The sequence below is a fragment of the Salmo salar genome, chromosome ssa12 (genome assembly GCF_905237065.1).
Source record: "Salmo salar chromosome ssa12, Ssal_v3.1, whole genome shotgun sequence".
NCBI lineage: Eukaryota > Metazoa > Chordata > Actinopteri > Salmoniformes > Salmonidae > Salmo > Salmo salar.
This window is the reverse complement of record NC_059453.1, coordinates 65,608,374-65,629,230: the sequence shown is the minus strand read 5'-3', so window position 1 is coordinate 65,629,230 and position 20,857 is coordinate 65,608,374. Positions and strand designations below refer to the sequence as shown.

The 20,857-nt window shown below is 42.9% G+C and overlaps 1 protein-coding gene across 3 annotated transcripts; it reads right to left on the bottom strand.

Annotated features, from left to right (window-relative positions):
* Nucleotides 1-1,360: 1,360 nt before the first annotated feature.
* LOC106565558 (MAP kinase-activated protein kinase 2) lies at nt 1,361-19,844 on the bottom strand. 3 transcript variants are annotated; one of them, XR_001319686.2, is made up of 14 exons: nt 18,910-19,844; nt 14,249-14,388; nt 13,834-13,898; nt 13,643-13,722; nt 13,362-13,488; nt 13,044-13,119; nt 12,608-12,732; nt 12,318-12,403; nt 12,155-12,235; nt 6,813-6,961; nt 2,763-2,848; nt 1,958-2,553; nt 1,685-1,821; nt 1,378-1,511 (listed from the first exon to the last, which is right to left on the bottom strand). XR_001319686.2 is itself a non-coding variant. In XM_014132817.2 (10 exons), the coding sequence occupies exons 1-10, from the start codon at nt 19,183-19,185 to the stop codon at nt 10,366-10,368; spliced, it is 1,263 nt and encodes a 420-aa protein (XP_013988292.1). In that variant the 5' UTR covers nt 19,186-19,842; the 3' UTR covers nt 9,991-10,365. The 3 variants fall into 3 exon arrangements, 1 of the variants encoding a protein (XP_013988292.1); XR_001319685.2 differs by having other exon boundaries at nt 1,361-1,511; nt 2,763-6,961; XM_014132817.2 differs by lacking the exons at nt 1,378-1,511; nt 1,685-1,821; nt 1,958-2,553; nt 2,763-2,848; nt 6,813-6,961 and adding an exon at nt 9,991-10,572 and having other exon boundaries at nt 18,910-19,842.
* Nucleotides 19,845-20,857: the final 1,013 nt, after the last annotated feature.

Genomic DNA, 20,857 nt, shown 5'->3' with positions numbered 1-20,857 from the left:
CAAAATAACTTCAGCACTTTTGAAATGTACGGCAACAGAATTCAGAACATGGGCCGTTCTTACAGTATTCTCCCTGTACACCAAGTCAGAACCATAGGATTAATAAAGGGGGCATATAAGCAGACAATGAAAGCTCTTACAATATTCAATGATTACATTTATCTAAAACAGGCTATAGGCTACATGTGCACCACCAATTTAGAACAGTAGGCGAAATTATGAAGGGAAAAGGGATCAAATTATTAGGGTGAGGCACATGGGCTACTAACAGCTTACTTCACAACATACTTAGTATTACTTTCTTAGCTACAGTTTACATATCTCCTGGCATATTAGATAATTTATGCAGCAGCATACAATACATTTTTGGACCTTGTGCTGTGCTCACTTGAACTGGAAGGTGGTGCGGCAGTCCTTCGTCTGCAAATTTTGTCATCAAAGTCTAGCATTCTCTGGATTTATGGTGCTTTCAAGACAGCTGGGAACTCATTAAAAAACAAGGTTGAACCATGATGTCAGTGATCTTCAGGTCGAAGCTTTAGAAAGAGGCCTGAGTTCCTGACTTGCAATTCCGAGTTGGATGACCGTTCAAAACGTATTTTCCCAGTCGGAGCTCATTTTTTCCCCAGAGATACCAGTTGTTTTGAACTCACTGAAGAATGAGATTTCTCAGTTCCCAGTTGATTCGAGCGCAGCAGAAATCATGCTGCATTGACGGCATGGTCAATGTTGTAATGTTTGTCCTTTTAAGCTTGAAAAAGAGACCCTTAAACCCAGACTTGGACCATACACCCACTCCACTGAATAGCAGGCTAGTGATTGCTTTGCAATGCTTGCAGTTAGCCACTGACTCCTTGCAAACCCCTCATTGTTGAATTTGCGATTTCCCGACTGGTGTAAGGTTTATGTCCAATGGCCGAAGAGCACCGATATGTTTTATCTATAATTTCTCTTCATGTGGCACGGATTGAAAAGGATTTTCCAGTAGATTGTTGACTTGATTCATGATGATGACTGCTAGCTTAGATTTTGAAAGTATGATGTTGACATGATCAGTCCAATCAAAGCTACATAGATATAATGTGATTTGACGTCATTTTATCTGTGGCCAATGACCTTGAGCCTTCTTGGATGGGCACTTCTAATGTAACTCTATGGCAGCACCCAAGGGGCTTGAATTTGAGCTCTACCAGTAGATTTTGCGGTGACGTGTCCCCATGAGTGAGCCAATCACGGCGCAACTAGAGAACATTACCAACCCCTAAGCTCTATATTTTCCGCTGGTTGCCCCATCATCACAGAAAGCACAGAGCAAGGCTGGAGCTGCTTTACTCAAGAAAGCAAAAAAGAGACCAAGTTTGTTTGTAGCTTTATTAACTCAATTATTTTTTTTACATTGTTTTCAAACATATGTGACATGTATTAATGCCAAAATAACATGAAAAACAGGCAACAAAAAGCTTAACAGGTGGGGCTCTGCCCTGAATGACGGGTCACCACTGCGTCACAGACTGTGGATGAGATGAAATAGAGAGAGATACAGATCAGGTCAGACTACAGCAGAAGGTGAGCCCACCTGTCATACGTGCACACACACACCATTGTACTAACCACACATCAAATTCACCATGTATTGGAAATTGTCTACAACTGTCATTGACATGCCACAGTCATATTCTCTCACTGATCGGAAGCTGATGCTCTTTCTGATCATCTCAGGGTGTGCCCCTCTAGGAGGAGGGTGTGTCTGTCCTTCATATCCTCCTCGTTTAGCCCCGCCTTCCTGAGCAGCTTCCTCAGAGCAGGGTCCAGCTCACTAGACTGCACACAGATGAGGATGTTACAATACAATAGCATTAATGACTGTGATATAACAGAGATATAAATGTGATCATAATGCAGTATCAAAATGTTAATGGTTGTGTTAAAACAATAGTGGTGCAGGTGCTGTACTCACACTGAGGCCTTGCTCTGGGCCCACTCCCACCTGGGACTACTGTCTGGAGAAGAGACAAGATTAAATCAGTCAGACAGCCATTTATATTTTCTTCCATTCTAATGCAGCATCATAAAATGTATCTAATAGTGAATTATCTGTCTGTCTGAGCTCCAGTGTGCTGATGTAGGCCTATATATTTCTCGTTCTGACACATCTGGAGATGGAGTGCTGATCTCAGATCTGCTCTGTTCCTGTTCACAGACAGCCTGAGGCAGAGTCCACACTGTCAGTACGGTTCAGCTGAGTCTGCCCACTAGCTCTGTTTGAGAAAGACAGGGAGAGGAAGCAAGACAGCAAGAGATAAACAGTCAAATAAAGTGTTATGGGGAGAAAATGACAAAGAGTGACGTGAGACAGCGAGATCGGGGAAGAGGAGACGCGGGGAGAAAGAGAAGAGGACTGGCCTGCCTGAAGCTGAGAGAACTAATTATATTGTAAATGTGATGTGACGTGTGTGTGTTGCTTTCCAAATCTGGGGCTTGTTGGATCTGTCTCTCCAAGGCTGCACAGAACCTCTCTGCCACAGCTGCAAGGTTCAGGCTCACCTGGCAGTCCTGCACAAATACACACAGCCAGTGTGGGAGGCCGTCAAGGACCAGAACAAAGACGTTTTCAGAGCCACGCTATTGGCCAAAGCCTTTTTAATAGCAGAATGGTTAATATGCCCCTAAAAGATGTTCCATAAACAGTTTTGTTGATTTGACCATCAGGGGTGAAACAGGATTGTGTTTGATAAGGGGAGAACTTGGAGCATGTCACTTACATTTGCAGGGAAGGTGTGGCAGTAGGGGCAGATGCAGAGTAACGAAATGGAACATACAGTTCCTGTTCCCATAGCAACTCAGCTCTCTGGTAGGTTAAAGGAGAAAGAGATGAGAGAATTAAGTGGTTAAAATGAGTCATCAGTAATTTACAAAAGAAAAACATCCACACCCTTTACAACAAAGCCTATTGTTTTTTAAGGAACATGCAAGCTCATGGTGACTGGTAAAGACATAAGAAAACTGTGTTACGTTCCCCGGTTTCTGTGTTGTTTTGGGTTTGTATGTATGTGTGTGTGTGTATTTCAGGAAATGGAATCCTGTATTCTTCAAGCAGCTGATTGGTCGGCCCCATCGATGATTGGCACTCTGAACCCTCCCTCTCGTCAGGGGAAACAGCTGTCTTCAATTACCAACTCCTTCTACATCTGGATAAAAGCCAGTGTTCCTTGGTCAGGAGGAGAGAGCTTCTTTGATGTCCTGTGTTGGTCTGTGAAAGATTTGTTGATGTATTTTGTAGCTGCTACTCCTGAGGTATGTGTATGCCAATAGGGCTTAGTGTTTTTGACTATTGAAATTGTTCACTTTCAGTTAGTAATTATTCTTGTTTTATTTGTTCCTGGGGGGAGGGAAATGCACCTTTGGAGTGTTTAGGCAAGAGGCCTGCGGGTGTACATAACCTGTAGTATTTACTGTCTATGCACACTAGGTAAGACCTGGGTGGACCACCCCCTGTATTTTGGTTAGCGCACCAGGAGGTGCTAAAAGATTATGTAAGTAGTGGGTAGGTAGGAGAGGGGACTATTTCACTTTAACTTTCTTTCTTTTGGTTCTGTCCAGCCCTTTTCCCCACATTACTGTGTTAGGAATAATAAATTCACTGTAAACGGTCATCTTTTCTACCTTTGTTGTCCTGCACCAACGATCACATACCTTTTTCACTCCACGGGGAGTTGAGTTGTAGCAGGGTGTTGCGTTCCCTCCGCCAAGAGGCATACGTAACATAATGGGGGGTTCATCCAGGATTATTAAATCCACAGTACTCCTCTGCTCTGATCTCTGTGATTGGTGATTGAGGTGTGGTGGTAGGTTGTGAGTTTGGGTGACTTAATTTACGTGTTTTCACCAGGCTGCTGTGTACCATGGCTGCCTCAGCCATCTCCCATTTTATTGAAGTGCCCTCGGTTGATCGATTGGTGGGGTTTCATAAAGTAGACCTTTGCGCCATAGCTGACCATTATGGACTCTTCGTCCCTGAGGAAGCCCTAAAGGCTGAGTTGTTGGTGCTAGTCAGGGAGGGTTTAGTGAGAAAATGAATTTTCTTGTTGAAAGATGAGGGAGGTGGATAGACCTTCCGATGCCAAGTCGGAGGAAGGGGTTGCTCGTACACCCTCAACATTGCCCCGCTTCAACCCTTTATCTTCTGCTTCGGGTTGTTCAGACGGGACCGCTAGGCTAAAGGTGATGCTATCCTGTTTGGAAATGGCGCTAAAATATAAAGCGCGTGTTTATCCAGCTGGAGTTTGCTAGACTGGAGCTAGACGCTGGCTCCAGTGTGACTCCACAACCTACTCATCCTCAAGCCTACTTCAAAGTGAGTAAAAAGTCCCTCCATTTCAGAAGTTGATTCCTATTTCTCTGCGTTTGCGCATGTGGCCGCTGCGCTGCTTTGGCCAGTTGAGGTTTGGCCGCCCCTGTTGCAATCTAAATTGTCTGGGAAAGCCCAGGAAGTAGTAGCCACTTTCTCCTTGGAAGACAAGTTTACAGTACGATATAGTTAAAAACAACCGTGTTGCGGGCTTATGAGTTGGTGCCTGAAGCTTAAAGGCAGCGCTCACTGTACTTTTGTTGCATTTGCTAGGGACAAAGTCTGTTCAATCGCTGGTGTTCGGCCCGTTACGCTAACACCTTTGATATTCGGGCGTTGATGCTGTTGGAGGATTTTAAAAGCAACCTGCCTGAGAGTTGTAGTTCATTGCAATGAACAGAAAGTGGCGACATTGGCCCAGGCAGCAGTGTTGGCAGATGAGTACGCTGGTGTGCCTCGTTTTGAAAGCTGAACGATAACGTTATCAGTGCCTCGTTCGGGTCTTTTTTTTTCTCGACGGCGACCCTAAGCCTTCGCATGAAATCCGTGAATGTTTTTACTGTTACCAAAAGGGTCACGTGATTGCGGACTGCCCGGTTTTGCAAAATAAACCGAAACAGTCCCTGTCACCATCCCTTAAGTTAAAAAGCGTGGGTTTAGTCCAGTCTTTGGCTCGTCCGTTGGACCGAGTTACTGATTCAGCGTTTGGGAAACCGGATCCTGTCTATGCTCTGTTTTATCTCTGCCGGTTCTTTCCTTAACTGGAGAACAAGCAGATCAAATCTTACAAGACACCGGTGCGGTGCAGTCAATAATCATTACTGACGCTTTACCCGGTCCCCTGAAACGTATTGTGGCTCGCATGTCATATTACAGGGTATAGAGACAAACATACCTGTCCCATTACACTGGGTCCACTTAGTGTCAGACTTGGTATCAGGACGTTTCTGTGTCGGTGTAGTGTCTACACTGCCAGTAAAAGGAGTCCCATTGCTACTAGGGAACGATATCGCTGGTGGTAACGTAACTCCTGTGTTAGAAGTAGTAGACAACCCAGAAATCAAAACTGCAGATGATAAATTGGTTCAAGCATTTCCTCATGTTTTTCCTGCTTGTGTTAACGAGGGCACAATCTCGCAAGCTGGGAGATGTGGTGGAATTGTGTAGTTCCATTTTTGAGAATGTGAGGTAGAAGACAATGCACCGAGTATTCCTTCTGGAAGGCTGATGGTTTTTACCCCCGTTTAAAAACAACTAAGGCATGGGAAGGTTAAATCGCGCCCCAATTACATGATATTCTTTTGTCTGGCACCCCCGAGAAGGTGATTGGTGTCTCCCTTTTGACATTCAGTCTTTGAAGTGTTTAACTTCAGTAATTTCCATTGAGGAAGCTGAAACTAGGGAGACTGCGTACTTTATGGAAGCAGACGTTTTGATGCATAAATGGGCAGCTCATAACAGTTAGTAACTGGAGTGACATGTTTCAAGTGGTTGTTCTGACAACAGGTGCTGTCATTCGTCCATGACCAGGCGTGGTCCGGACATTTGGGGATCACGAAGACTTATAACCGAGTCCTTCGTAATTTTCTTTCTGGCCAGGTTTGGAGTCTGACATTGTCCAATTTTTGTAAAGCATGTCAACTCACTGGGAAAGCGACTCAAACAGTTCCTCGTGCGCCGCTCTGCCCGATTCCTGTGGTGGGGGAACCATTTTTACGAGTGATAATCGATTGTGTAGGTCTGTTGCCGAAAACCAGGTCAGGTAACCGGTTCTTACTAACAATGTGCAGTGCTACTCGATACCCAGAGGCTATCCCTCTGCATACTATAACGGCTAAGACTGTGTTTAAGGCACTAGTGAAGTTCTTCTCTGTTTGGCCTCCCTAAAGTAATCCAAACTGATCAGGGAACCAAATTTATGTCAAAACTGTTCTTAAATGTGTTAAAGACTTTGTATTTCCCATCAGGTCTCCAGTCCGTATCATCCGGAGAGTCAAGGGGCCTTCGAACGCTGGCATCAGACGCTTAAGGCGACGCTACGCAAGTATTGCATGGATACCAGTACCGATTGGGATGAGGGGGTGCCCTTAGTAAATAAGACAATCAGGGAAACAATACAAGAGTCCTTAGGGTTCAGCCCCGCTGACCTTGTGTTTGGGCACACCCCATGGGGTCTGCTAAAAGGATATGCTCCTTCGAAACTACCTCCTACACCCAGTAGCGCCCCTAAAAATGTGTTGGATTATGTCAGTAAGATGTGGGAGAGACTGAGCGCCGCATGTGCGTTGGCCCAAAAGTCTCATCTCAAACGCATGCAATTACATGACAGAGGCTGTTGGCCATTCTTTTGCACAAGGGGATCAAGTTTTGGTTTTGTTGCCAATCCCTGGCTCATCTGTCGGCAGGTTTTTCCGGGCCATATCTTGTGGAAAAGAAACTCTGACACCAATTATGTGATAAACACCCTCAGACCGTAGGCGTTCTTTAGGTGTGTGTCATGTCAACATGCTGAAAGCATATTATATGCGTGACACTCCAGACAGCTCCTCGGGTAATCTGGTCCAACCCGCCATCTCCAGTGTGGCTGCGGTGGTGCGGAAGCCTGGCTGGGACCTAGAGGAGGATAAGGAGGACGGATTGGAGTTACGCCATATGTTACGTTACAGCAGTTTGAACGCTTATGTAATTCAGAGATGCTGAAAAAGTTACCCTCTCAAATGGAACATTTGGATAACGATCAAACTAATGATCTTATCCTATTGATAAATAGTTCTAAATGTGTTTCAGGACATTCCAAGTCGCACGTCTATCTTGGAACATGAAGTGGATTTGGGGAACGCTGCTCCTATACGTCAGCAACCGTACCGGGTTAACGCTAAGGAAAGGGAGGTAATGAAAAGTGAGGTAGCTTATTTATTACAGAATGACATGGCAAAACCCAGTAACAGCTCCTGGAGTTCCCGTGTATTCTCGTTCCTAAGCCTGACGGTAAGTCCCGCTTATGTATGGACTATCGCTGCGTAAATGCCATTACAAATGCCTGAAGGTACCACGTTCATCTGTACAAACAATAGTACGCAAGTATAAACACCATGGAACAACGCAGCCGTCATACCTCTCAGGAAGGAGACGCATTCTGTCTCCTAGAGATGAACGTACTTTGGTGCGAAAAGTGCAAATCAATCCCAGAACAACAGCGAAGGACCTTGTGACGATGCTGGAGGAAACCGGTACAAAAGTATCTATATCCACAGTAAAAACTAGTCCTGTATCGACATAACTTGAAAGGCCACTCAGCAAGGAAGAAGCCACTGCTCCAAAACCGCCACAAAGTCAGACTATGGTTTGCAACTTCATATGGGGACAAAGATCATACTTTTTGGAGAAATGTCCTCTGCTCTGATGAAACAAAAATAGAACTGTTTGGCCATAATGACCATCGTTATGTTTGGAGGAAAAAGGGGGAGGCTTGCAAGCCGAAGACCACCATCCCAACTGTGAAGCACGGGAGTGGCAGCATCATGTTGTGGGGGTGCTTTGCTGCAGGAGGGACTGGTGCACTTCACAAAATGGATGGCATAATGGGGGAGGAAAATTACGTGGATATGTTGAAGCAACATCTCAAGACATCAGTCAGGAAGTTAAAGCTTGGACGCAAATGGGTTTTCCAAATAGACAATGACCCCAAGCATACTTCTAAAGTTGTGGCAAAATGGCTTAAGGCCAACAAAGTCAAGGTATTGGAGTGGCCATCACAAAGCCCTGACCTCAATCCCATAAATTTGTGGGCAGAACTGAAAAAGCGTGTGCAAGCAAGGAGGCCTACAAACCTGACTCAGTTACACCAGCTCTGTCAGGAGGAATGGGCCAAAATTCACCTAACTTATTGTGTGACACTTGTGGAAGGCTAGCCGATAAATTGTTTAACTTGGGTCAAACGTAAAGGCAATGCTACCAAATACTAATTGAGTGTATGTAAACTTCTGACCCACTGGGAATGTGATGAAAGAAATAAAAGCTGAAATAAATCATTCTCTCTACTATTATTGTGACATTCACATTCTTAAAATAAAGTGGTGATCCTAACTGACTTAAAACAGGGAATTTTTACGAGGATTAAATGTCAGGAATTGTGATACTGAGTTTTAAATGTATTTGGCTAAGGTGTATGTAAACTTCTGACTTCAACTGTGTCTATATTTTATTTATACTGCCGCAGCAGTAAGTCGTTGGCTGTAGTAGCCCTCAATAAATTGGAATACCAGGTTCACATGTTTGCCTTCAAGTTTACTATTTTTTTCAAAAACATAATCTATGGATTTATTTAGGTTGCTTAAGACAATTTATTTAGTATTGAATAAGTTTATTTCAACAGTGAAAGTGTGGTTTCAAAACAAAGTGTCTTCCATGTCCTCACGTCCCTGAATGTTCCCTACTCTACCTGCTAAATTATTGACCTAATGAAACATAATCCTAAATAGATTTGTAAGTACGGTGTTTGAAAGCAGCTTGGAATCTAAGAAGGCACCAGAACCACGGTGATTTAGTGGGATTTTGCAATACATGGTTTGAAAAAGCATGTGGTCAAACAAAGCTTCGGCCATCATTGTTTATGTACTTCTGATACATGAATCGGTACACTGCTTCGCCGTTAGCTGCTTAGAGATTTCGACGCATGCCTCGGAGCTCCGGTATCAAACGTAACATCACTTTTATTTAGGATAATACCATGCGTATTTCGCAAGGCCTTATTTTGAGGGCCTAGTTTTCCTTAATACAGGGGCCTGAAACTCATACACATCCCTTTGAACCAAAACCATGCCCATCATATTTCCCAGCATGCTGTATTGCAGGTTTATTTTTAGAATTGTTTTATAGCTATGTTTGTGCATGTACATTGATTAATATTATGCTACACAAAGATAACTAACATACATTTTTCTAAACTAATCCAATCAATTAGTTAGATCGCTGGAATAACGTTCAGGCGTGACTGTTGCTCAATGACTGACAACATTTGAGACCCTGATGTTAATCAAATGCAATCGCCATCTTAAATGATTAACCAAGATCTAAAATGATCGTTAAAGAACCATATGCTATGACAATGATGTAAAGAGTAATGCAATGCATGATGTAAAGAAATTCTAGAAACTTAATGGTAAAGTCTGTTTAGCTTGATATTTGTATTACTGTCATTCTTTTGATTGTTTAGCATGTAAAAAAAAAATGGAATCATTAAGTATTTAATTCTAAGCTATTAAGATTTATTTATATATGTGTGTGTGCTAATTCAATTTAGACTAAACTAACTGTTGTAGTTTTTGGTTCTTCAGCAAAAAAAAATACTTTTTTTTTTACTTGCATGCATTCAAATATTTGTTTTTCTGAGACCTGTATTTGAATATCAAAGGAAATAGTTTCTCTATATTCGACAACTTCAAGTATTTGAAAAGTTGGTAATTTCAAATAAAATACAACTGTCCTTTTTTCCTCTCTCACATGCATCAGTCACTTAAACAGTCATGCATACACATACAGAAATGTGCATGAGAAAGTACTAAGGAAAGGTACTGTACTCCATGTGAGACCACATCTTCATACATGACACATTCAGACCCAAACAACAAAGTAATACAAAATTCCTTAGAAACAAACATTTATTTCATGAAAATAATAGCAGTAAATAAACATGACATCTACAAAACAAAAGCAAATATATTATAGATCAGTCTGATTAACTGAGCTGGAAACTCGTATGTGCTGGTGACAGAACAAGTAAAAGACAGAGATAAAAGCCTTATCTTTCTGATTACTGCCAACAGAGGGCAAATTGCTGCCATCTCAATCTTGGCGTGGTCCAATTAAAAACTTATTTTGACCAATAACGAGAATAGTTTTCCTGACCACATCTGATTAATTCCCGAAACAACTCGTGATCAGGGCCCTGGGGAATATTGGTCCAAATAATGTCCTTAATATAACATCCCCTCCTCCCTCTCCCTTCCCTCAGACTCTCACTGGCTGTTACAAACCATTGCTCCGACTACTCCTTCACCCCCTCCTCCCCCACCACCTCCCCCTCCTCCCTCTCCCTCAGCCGCCCCAGCACCAGGTCTATTGCGTCTCTTATTGAGCAGCGGGTTGTTGGATGTGTCCAGGTCTTTGATCTTCACCTGGTCGTAGTCTACACGCATGGTGGCCAGGGCACTGGTCATCTCTTCCTGTAGCCAGACAGTACAGATACTGTGCCTTCAGAAATTATGCATACCCCTTGACTTATTCCACATTTTGATATGTTACAGCCTGAATTCAAAATTGATGAAATATTTTTTTTTCACCCATCTACACACAATACCACATAATGACAAAGTGAAAACATGTTTTTAGAAGTCTTTGCAAATCTATTGAAAATGAAATACAGAAATATCTAATTTACTGTACATAAGTATTCACATCCCTGAGTCAATACGTGTTAGAATTACCTTTGGCAACGATTACAGCTTTAAGAGCCTTGAACACCTGGATTGTGCAATATTTGCTCATTATTCTTTAAAAAATTCTTCAAGCTCTGTCAAGTTGGTTGTTGATCATCGCTAGACAGCCATTTTCAAGCCAATTTAAGTCAACTGTAACTAGGCCACTCAGGAACATTCAATGTCCTCTTGGTAAGCAACTCCAGTGTATATTTGGCCTTGTGTTTTAGGTTATTGTCCTGTTGTAAGATGAATTTGTCTCCCAGCAGACTGACCCAGGTTTTCCTCTAGGATTTAGCCTGTGCTTTGCTCCATTTTCATTTATTTTCATCCTAAAAAAAAATCCCTAGTCCTTGCTGATGACAAGCATACCCATACCATGATGCAGTCAACCTCGTGCTTGAAAATATGAAGTGTTAGTCAGTGATGTGTTGGATTTGCTCCAAACATAAAACGTTCATTTCTTTGCCACATTTCTTGCAGTTTTACTTTCGTGCCTTATTCCAAACCGGATGCATGTTATGGAATATTTGTACAGGCCGCCTTTTCACTCTGTCATTTAGGTTAGTATTGTGGAGTAACTACAATGTTGTTGATCCATCCTAAGTTTTCTTCTATCACAGCCATAAAACTCTGCCTGACTCTCCGGCAACGGAGTTAGGAAGGAAGCCTTTCTTTGTAGTGACTGGGTGTATTGATACACCATCCAAAGTTTAATAAATTCACTATGCTCGAAGGGATATTCATTATTTTTTTTTTTTTTTTTTTACCCATCTACCAATAGGTGACCTTATTTGCGAGACGTGGTTAAATCTGTGTTTAAGATTCACTGCTCGACTGAGGGACCTTACAATTATCTGTATGTGTGGAGTACAGAGATGAGTCATTCAAAAATCATGTTAAACACTATTATTGCACACAGAGTGAGTCCATGCAACTTGTTTTGTGACTTGTTTACTCCTGAACATATTTAGGCTTGCCATAACAAAGGCTTGAGTAGTTATTGACCCAAGACATTTCAACTTTTTATTTTAAATTAATTTGTAAAAATGTATAAAAACATTAAATCCACTGAAATTAGGAGGTATTGTGTGTATGCCAGTGACACAAAATTGAAATGTAACCCATTTTAAATTCCGTTTAACACAATGTGGAAAAAGTCAAGGGGTGTGAATACTTTCTGAAGGCGCTGTAGATAGTTGCAGTGTGGGTCTTACAAATATAGTGTTTACCACCCCCTAATGGCTTCTTAGTGCTAGATTAAATTGGCCCATTGATATGCAGCGTTTCTTGTTACCACAGTGTCTGTTTTACAGCTCTCTAGTCTCACCTTGACATCGTCCCACAGTTCTCTGTCCTCTGTCAGAACACGGGACGTGTGCAGAGGAGTCGGAGGGACCACCATCGACTGCTGTAATGTTAACACACACACCCACACAGTGTAAATGAGTCATATTATCCACAGCACTCAGACATGCAGTAGTAATACTCACATTGATCCAAGGGTGGTTCATGAACTGCCCAATGGTCATCCTCTCGTTAGGGTCTGTCTTCAGCAGCTGGTTGATCAGCTGTTTGGCTACAGAGGTAAAGGTCATAGGTCAACAAGCATAGTAAATAAAACATGATTAGGTAAACTAGTCAAGATGCTTGTCAAAGGACCTACAAATCACAACCGTAAAAAAATCTGTCAAATATTTGGAACTTAGCAGAACATAGTTTGTCTTGCAGTGAAGCATCTCCCTCTACTATAGAACCCACAGTATTCTGCCTCTAGTCTGACCTTCCTCCGACACTTCCGCCCACTCAGGGTTGGGGAACTTGTACTGGCCCATCCTGATCCTCTGCTTCATCCCTGGAGAGATGGCCTGGCCAGTGTTAGAGTAGAATGGAGGGAACCCACACAGCCTGGGGACACAGCACACACTTCAACATGAGAATAGAGCAACTACAGCTACTGTATGCACTCCAACTGGACACTCATTGAACAGTCATTCATGCTATATACAAGGAGGGAGAGAAGGAGAGGGAGAAAGCAAGTGGACCATGAGAAGCTGAGTGTTAAGAGGGGTAGTAGAGAGAAATGAGGGTGTAAATGAGGCCCAGGGGTGAACGGTAGGGGGAGTGAGAGTGAATGAGAGGCCTGTGACTTGATTCTCACACATTCACAGACACACTCACAGACACACTTATAGCACACAGACACACTAGGTACTCACAGGATGTACATGATCACGCCCAGAGACCACATGTCACACGACTTGTCATACTTCTCTGGACCAAGCACCTCGGGGGCTGATAGACAGACATTGAGACAGAGACCAAGACACCAAGAGGCAACCAGTCAGGCAGACAGACGGACAATATGATGGGTAAAAGTCAACCATAATACTTTATTGCCTGCACACCATTCAGATCCGGATAGTATACTACACCACTACTGGTGTAACAGACCCAACACTCACCAACATAGTAGGGGGTGTAACAGACCCAACACTCACCAACATTGTAGGGGGTATAACAGACCCAACACTCACCAACATAGTAGGGGGTGTAACAGGGTGTCTGGAGGGAGTTGTGGAGGGTGGTCTCCTTGGCAAAGCCAAAGTCAGTTAGTTTCAGCACGCCATTGGTCTCCTTGGTGGTGTAGAGCAGATTTTCAGGCTATTGCGTGTTTGTGTGTGGAGGGAGGGAGGTGTAAAAAAGAAAGCAATAAGTACATCACTAAAACCACCAGCGGTAAATACATGCCTGTCAGCGAGTGTCAGGTGAAAAATAAAATTATGTAAATGATGTGTGTCTAAGAGTAGAGTTCCACCTTGACATCTCTGTGAGCTATGTCCATGTGGTGAAGGTACTCAATGGCCGTGCCTATGTCCCTCATGATCTCCGCAGCCTCTGATTAAAAGCCATGACATATGAATCTGATTAACAAAATGCGCACAGCTATAGGGTCACTGTAAATAATTGAGCACTGTAAATAATACAACACAGTTCCCCATAACTCACCTCTCTCTGTGAATGCCTGGTCCCCTCTGGCCTGAATGTGACTGAACAGCTCCCCTCCTTCCATACTGAGCCAGGAACAACAACAAGAGACACAGATCAGAGCTTCTCAACAAGAGAACAAAGCCATCAATTGAACAAGGCCAGCATTGTCCCTTAGTAATTACTGGGCAATTACTGAGCCCAATCAACAAATTCTAAGCATAATGACCAAGAAAGAGAACTGAGACATATTTGATGTTTATGTAAACTTTCATTTGGCCAGGAGTTTTTCCTGACCACGTGACCTAACCAGGAAAAATTCCTGGCCCTACTCATTAGTTATGGTTTTAAAGTCTGACATGCTAGAAAAGCTAAGAGGGAAGATATGTATCATACACAAATGCATTCTGGTCTATGTAGTCTCTATGGTCCTCACCACTCCATGATGATAAGCAGGCATTTCTTCCCCTGGTGCATGTTCTCATAAAGGCTGAGGATGTGAACGATGTATGGGCCCCCCGACACTCTCCAATGCAGCTCTACCTCCCGCCGCGCCTTAGGACTATCATACAGAATCTGCCCCCACAGAGAAGAAGGGTGGGTATAGAAACAGAGACGAAGAGGGAGAACAATGGGCATGTTTAGGAAGCACATTTACTATGACTAGGTATGATGATGGATGCAGCATGCATCTGTAGTGGAACGTGTGCATCTATGCAACATGTACAGTACCAGTCAACATTTTGGACACACCTACTCATTCCAGGGTTTTTCTTAATTGTTTTCTATTTTCTACATTATAGAATAATAGTGAAAATGTCAAAACTATGAAATAACACATATGGAATCATGTAGTAACCAAAAAAGTGTTAAACAAATCAAAATATATTTTAGATTCATCAAAGTAGCCACCCTTTGCCTTGATGACAGCTTTGCACACTCTTGGCATTCTCTCAACCAGCTTCATGAGGTGGTCACCTGGAATGCATTTCAATTAACAGGTGTGCCTTGTTAAAAGGTAGTTTCTGGAATTTCTTTCCTTAATGCGTTTGTGCCAATCAGTTTTGCTGTGACAAGGTAGGGTTGGTATACAGAAGATAGCTATTTGGTAAAGACCAAGTTCATATTATGGCAAGAACAGCTAAAATAAGCAAAGAGAAACAACAGTCCATCCTTACCTTAAAACATGAAGGTCAGTCAATACGGAACATTTCAAGAACTTTGAAAGTTTCTTCAAGTGCAGTCACAAAAACCATCAAGCGCTATGATGAAACTGGCTCTCATGAGGACCACCAGAGGAAAGGAAGACCCAGAGTTACCTCTGCTGCAGAGGATAAGGTAATTAGAGTTACCAGCCTCAGATTGCAGCCCAAATAAATGCTTCAGAGTTCAAGTTACAGCCACATCTCAACATCAACTGTTCAGAGGAGACTGTGTCAATCAGGCATTCATGGTCGAATTGCTGCAAAGAAACCACTACTAAAGGACACCAATAAGAAGAAGAGACTTGCTTGGGCCAAGAAACACGAGCAATGGACATTGGACTGAAATCTGTCCTTTGGTCTGATGAGTCCAAATTTGAGATGTTTGTTTCCAACAGCCCTGTCTTTGTGAGACGCAGAGTAAGTGAACGGTGTGGCAAAAAAGGGGGTTGAGTGATAAATGGCAGATATGTGAGGGCAGAACTAATAAACGGGCTCTGCCCGATCACTAAAATGGCCACCACGATCAGAACTACAGATCACAAAATGGCCGACTGCCAAAACTACAATTCCCAGAAGCAAGGGGAACCCTCAGAAGGTGGAGCCGACCCACAGATAAAAGGTCAAGAAAAACCAGGAAGAGAGAGAGAGGGCGGGAAGGATCTATGAACCATAGAGAAAGAGACAATCTACATTGGCTGGATTTACCGTGTTCGAGCTGGACTGTTTTGGACTTACCTGTTGGCGTTTAGACCTGGACCTACCGAGAACCAGATTTGTGTACCGAACCCTGCGATCCTTGACCTTACCTGCGGCCTGGGTGGACCAGGACAGCGAAACAAACACACAGGTACTGTCATGTTCGAAAGAACTTTCATTCTGGGCTGACTTTGGTGACAGTTTCCCACTTAAATTGTGACAAACGCTCCTAACTTTGAAGAGGTTTGCCACAACGGATGATCTCTGCATGTGTTTCCCACAGTGAAGCATGGAGGAAGAGGTGTGATGGTGCTTTGCTGGTGACACTCAGTGATTTATTCAGAATTCAAGGCACACTTAAGCAGCATGGCTACCACAGCATTCTGCAGCGATACGCCATCCCTCTGGTTTGCGCTTAGTGGGACTATCATTTGTTTTTCAACAGGACAATGATCCAACACACCTCCCAGGCTGTGTAAGGGCTAGTTGACCAAGAAGGAGAGTGATGGGGTGCTGCATTAGATGACCAGGCCTCCACAATCCCCCGACCTCAACCCAATTGAGATGGTTTGGGATGAGTTGGACTGCAGTGTGAAAGAAAAGCAGCCAACAAGTTCTCAGCATATGTGGGAACTCCTTCAAGACTGTTGGAAAAGCATTCCTCATGAAGCTGGTTGAGAGAATGCCAAGAGTGTGCAAAGCTGTCATCAAGGCAAAGGGTGGCTACTTTGAAGAATCTCAAAAATAAAATAAATGTTGATTTTCTTAACACTTTTTTGGTTACTACATGATTCCATGTGTTATTTCCTAATTTTGATATCTTCACTATTATTGTACAATGTAGAAAATAGTAAAAAATAAAGAAAAACCCTGGAATGAGTAGGTGTGTCCAAACTTTTGACTGGTACTGTATATCCTGGGTGAGTGTGTTTTTGAGTGCATGTGTCCATGTTGTCTATAACCACTCACAGGTCTTGGAGGAATTGATCATGGGTATAATAACAGCCTTAATCAGGTTAAAATCCCTGAATCTTAGTCCCACATCTCTCTCTCACCTCTCTTTCATACTTTCTCTCTCTCACACACACACAGTCTCTTCATATTCTCATGTAAGTGAATCTATCATTACAAATGAAATCTGGGCCCTTCATTCATATTAATTTGTTTGTCAGGACGATTCCCTCTAGAGTTTTTAAAATGAATGCTGCCTTTTATTAGTGCATTCAAAATCTGCCTTCATAGTGTACGAGTAATAACAACCTTGCAATGTGATTGGATGTAAGGGTGGGAGGGATCCCAAGGCACCACAGCCAGATAAACTAGCTTATCTTCTGTCTGTGACAGGATGCAGTGCATGGTGGGACAGGGAGGAGAGGGCAGGTTGAGATTAAACTGTTTACAGAGGAGTAACCTAATACTCAGCCTCAACATTGTTCAGAAATACTTGAAGAGCACACTTACAAAAGAATGTATACACTTGTGCTAGTACAACTTATCATACTCAACACATTTCATTTATCTATCTTTAGTCTACCTGGACAAAAAGAATAGGGAACTATTTTGGAGGTTGAGACTGTTCCATTGAAAACATACCCATAGGCTTTCTGTTATTGTTTTTTCAAGAATACTTCTGGTGACCCATTATTCAGGTTTTGAATTTGCATAACCTGCTGACCTAGCACTGTTTCCAAGTTGCTCACTATTCCAGTGGTTGATCTTCAAAGAACAGAAGAAAAACATTCCCCACTGGGCACAGATGTCAATTCAATGTCTATTCCGCGTTGGTACAACGTCATTTAATTAAAATGACGTGGAAACAACGTTGATTTAACCAGTGTGTGCCCAGTGGGTGACCACAGATCCCCTTGTGTCCAGAAAGGATAGATGGAGCTTAGAGCACATGCCAAGGCATAACTTAAGGAAAGAGGAACATCTGGTCCAGGTGGGTCGCATTCTGTGCAGGCTTTTGTTCCAGCCCAGCACGAACACACACCAGATTTGAGTTGAATCAGGTATATGAGAGCTTGGCTGGAACAAAAGCCTGCACATCAGAGTAGCCTTTCTAGATGGAACATAGAATCAGTCCAGACAGAGCATGTCATTGTCCATACAACATGACAATGACTACTGGCACTAACAACAATCCCTCTGCGTAAGACACCGTCCCACACAGTACATCACTGTCTCTCCCCAGACTCATCCACTGTCTGTCTGGGCAGGAGTAGTCGAGTTAGCTTAAAGAGCTGCACTGTTGCCGCTAGTGGCTCCTCTCCAAACCCGCCTCACAGAGAGACAGTTATCTATTGGTGTTATTAGTGCTTAAGTGGACCTCTTTAAAAGAGGAACAGTCACCAGTCAAAGAAACGCACTCTCTCTCTGACTCTGTACATATATCCTCTTGTTTGTTGATACAGTAAATGTAGCAGAGGGAAGAAGTGGGACAGAATGTGACAGTAACTGACAACCTCTGTAACCTCTGCACACCAGATGCATGCTGTATACTGTAACCATGCCAAAATATGTCAATATGTCAATCAGTTTTTAGCATTATAATGTGGACATATGTCCTCCTTCATACCCCACCCCAAATCAGACAAATTAAGTGATTCCAAATAAAGGAGTGATCCCATTGGGGAAAGTCAGCTGCACAACTGAATGCCAAAATGTGTCTTGCACTATTAACCCAACCCAGCGAGGGGGCTGCCTTAATCAACATCTGTGTCATCGGTGCCCAGGGAGCAGCTGTTGTGAGGGGGTTGGTTAACTGCTTTGCTCATGGGCAGAACGGCAGATTATTTGAACCAGCAACCTTTTGGTTACTATCCCAACGCTCTTAACCGCTAGGCTACCTGCCACCCCTGGTATCAAACCGCAAAGAAGGATGAGAGATCTGTCTAGGAAGCGACTGTCTAAGATGGAGGAGTAGTGAATAATTGATGACTATTCTCCCTCTTATGTCACCGTTGTAAATACATCCTCAAGTTCCCTTTAATTTACATCAGAGGATAAGAAAAGAAAGCAAGCAAGACCTCAAATACTTGGTGCCACTTGGGTGGGTCTGATGACCGATGGTCTCTCTCGCTCTCTTGCTCAAATTAAATTCAAGGTGCTTTATTGGCATGTGAAACATATGTTTACATTAACAAAGCAAGTGAAATGGATCTCTCTCTCACACACGCACACACAAGCACACTACCTTGAGGGCACACTTCTCCCCTGTCTTCTTGCAGTAGCATTCCATCACCTTCCCACTGATACCCAGTCCTAGTACTTGAGTTGTTATTTTGTAGTCCTCTGTGACTGCGTTGCGTTTGAACTCCAGTTTTGACTGGGCAGGCAGTTGGAAATGTGTGGGGTCGCTAAGGGTGTCCCTGCCTGGGATGTGTGGAATGCTTCCACTCGGCGTCCCCTGGAGCTGAGGCTCGGATTGGATGGCCGACTGCCTCTCCTCTCCGTTACCATTATGTTGCATGATGTGTTTCTTGCCGTTCAATCCCCCCTGCTCTCCACGGGGACAGAGAGAGAGAGAGAGAGAGAGAGAGAGAGAGAGAGATGCAGTGGTGTCCCCTCCCCGTCCAATGTCCAGCAGCAGCCTCACGTTCCCTTTCTCCCCCCAGCTCTGAGACGAAATGGCAATTTTTCAGATTCCTTTCTCGATTTTACTTTCAATTATGAAGCAAATATAGGCGAATTAATCCACAGTAGGCTTATTTCTTTCGAGGAATAGCTACCCTATAATAATATTGGCTCATTGACCGAATAAGTTTTTGCATTGCATATCTAGAATAGTTATTTATATGAAGCATTTTGAACTTCACTCTAAAAGAACATTCTAATTTGTGGTATAGTTAACAATCTATTATGCTAAATTTGAGTTTGCATCAAAATAAATGGAACACAGGTAAACGAGCAACAGCAAATACATCTGTACCGGATGTCCAGTTTAGTAGGAATTGACCAAAATGCGCATTACATTTCCTGTTAAATCATCGGCCAAATTAAGAGAAGATAACAGTCCTCGGTCCAGTTCCCTATCCTCTCCGTTATTATTATTTCCGTTATTTTCCTCTCCGTTATTTTCCTCTCCTGTGCCCTTCTCTGGGGCTACACAAAACTCTTCAAGCCCCTTACGTCAGCGCAGCACGGCTCAAGTTTATTCACACGGCCCTCATCTCTTAAAGGAGCCTCCACACGCAAAGACGGGCGGCCAGTGGGGCATCCCTCTGGCCACAAACATAAATTCATTGCCCATTTTAACTAGGCAAGCAAGTTAAGAACAAATTCTAATGACGCTGGGCCAATTGTGCACCACCCTATGGGACTCCCAATCACAGCCAATCACATTCATTGCCCATTTTAACTAGGCAAGCAAGTTAAGAACAAATTCTAATGACGCTGGGCCAATTGTGCACCACCCTATGGGACTCCCAATCACAGCCAGTTGTGACAGCTTGGAATTGAACCAGGGTCTGTAGTGAGACTTCTAGCACTGAGATGCAGTGCCTTAGACCACTAAACCACTCAGGAACCCTATTCCACATTGGTTCAACGTACTTTTGAAATGATGCGGAAACAGCGTTGATTCAAATAAAGAAACATTATTTTACAATATAACATTATTTTACAATATACAAAAAAACGGCTTATCAAAAGTTTGTTCACATGCAAGCAATTTACACCCAGTAGGATGTGGCATAGATTTTTGTTTTAACAAAAAATTGAAAAGGACAAAAAATGCTGGTCAGTCACAGAAGTAGTCTTTGTGGTATTAGACATTGTAACTGCATGTCATAACCCACGTATGGCATTATGTACTGCTTTATCTTCAGGACATTCTTGAGGGACGTTCATTAAAAACTACTCACCTAAAAAGATACTCCTCTGACTGGACATTTACTTTATATTACATGGTGTCAGAAATTCGTGAGAGGCACATCTCACAGCAAATTCTCCAGTGTTATATTAACACTGAAAGAGTGGGACCATATACACACTGGAACCAGTGTTAAATTAACACACTGCTTAGTGTTAAACCTTATTCAGATATTTCCAAAGAGTGCCTTGCCTTTCGAGTGAATTGCAGAGTTACCAGAAATATTCTGTGCCATGGACTTTTCAATAAATATGTTAAAGTTATATATATA

Excerpts from the sequence above, each read along its gene's own strand:
- LOC106565558 (XM_014132817.2), bottom strand. The coding sequence starts at position 19,185 with ATGCAACATAATGGTAACGGAGAGGAGAGGCAGTCGGCCATCCAATCC. Across the intron at positions 13,723-13,833 it reads CCAGGCATTCACAGAGAGAG|AGGCTGCGGAGATCATGAGG; the intron begins GTGAGTTATGGG and ends GCTTTTAATCAG. Across the intron at positions 10,573-12,154 it reads AACTGTGGGACGATGTCAAG|GAAGAGATGACCAGTGCCCT; the intron begins GTGAGACTAGAG and ends GTCTGGCTACAG.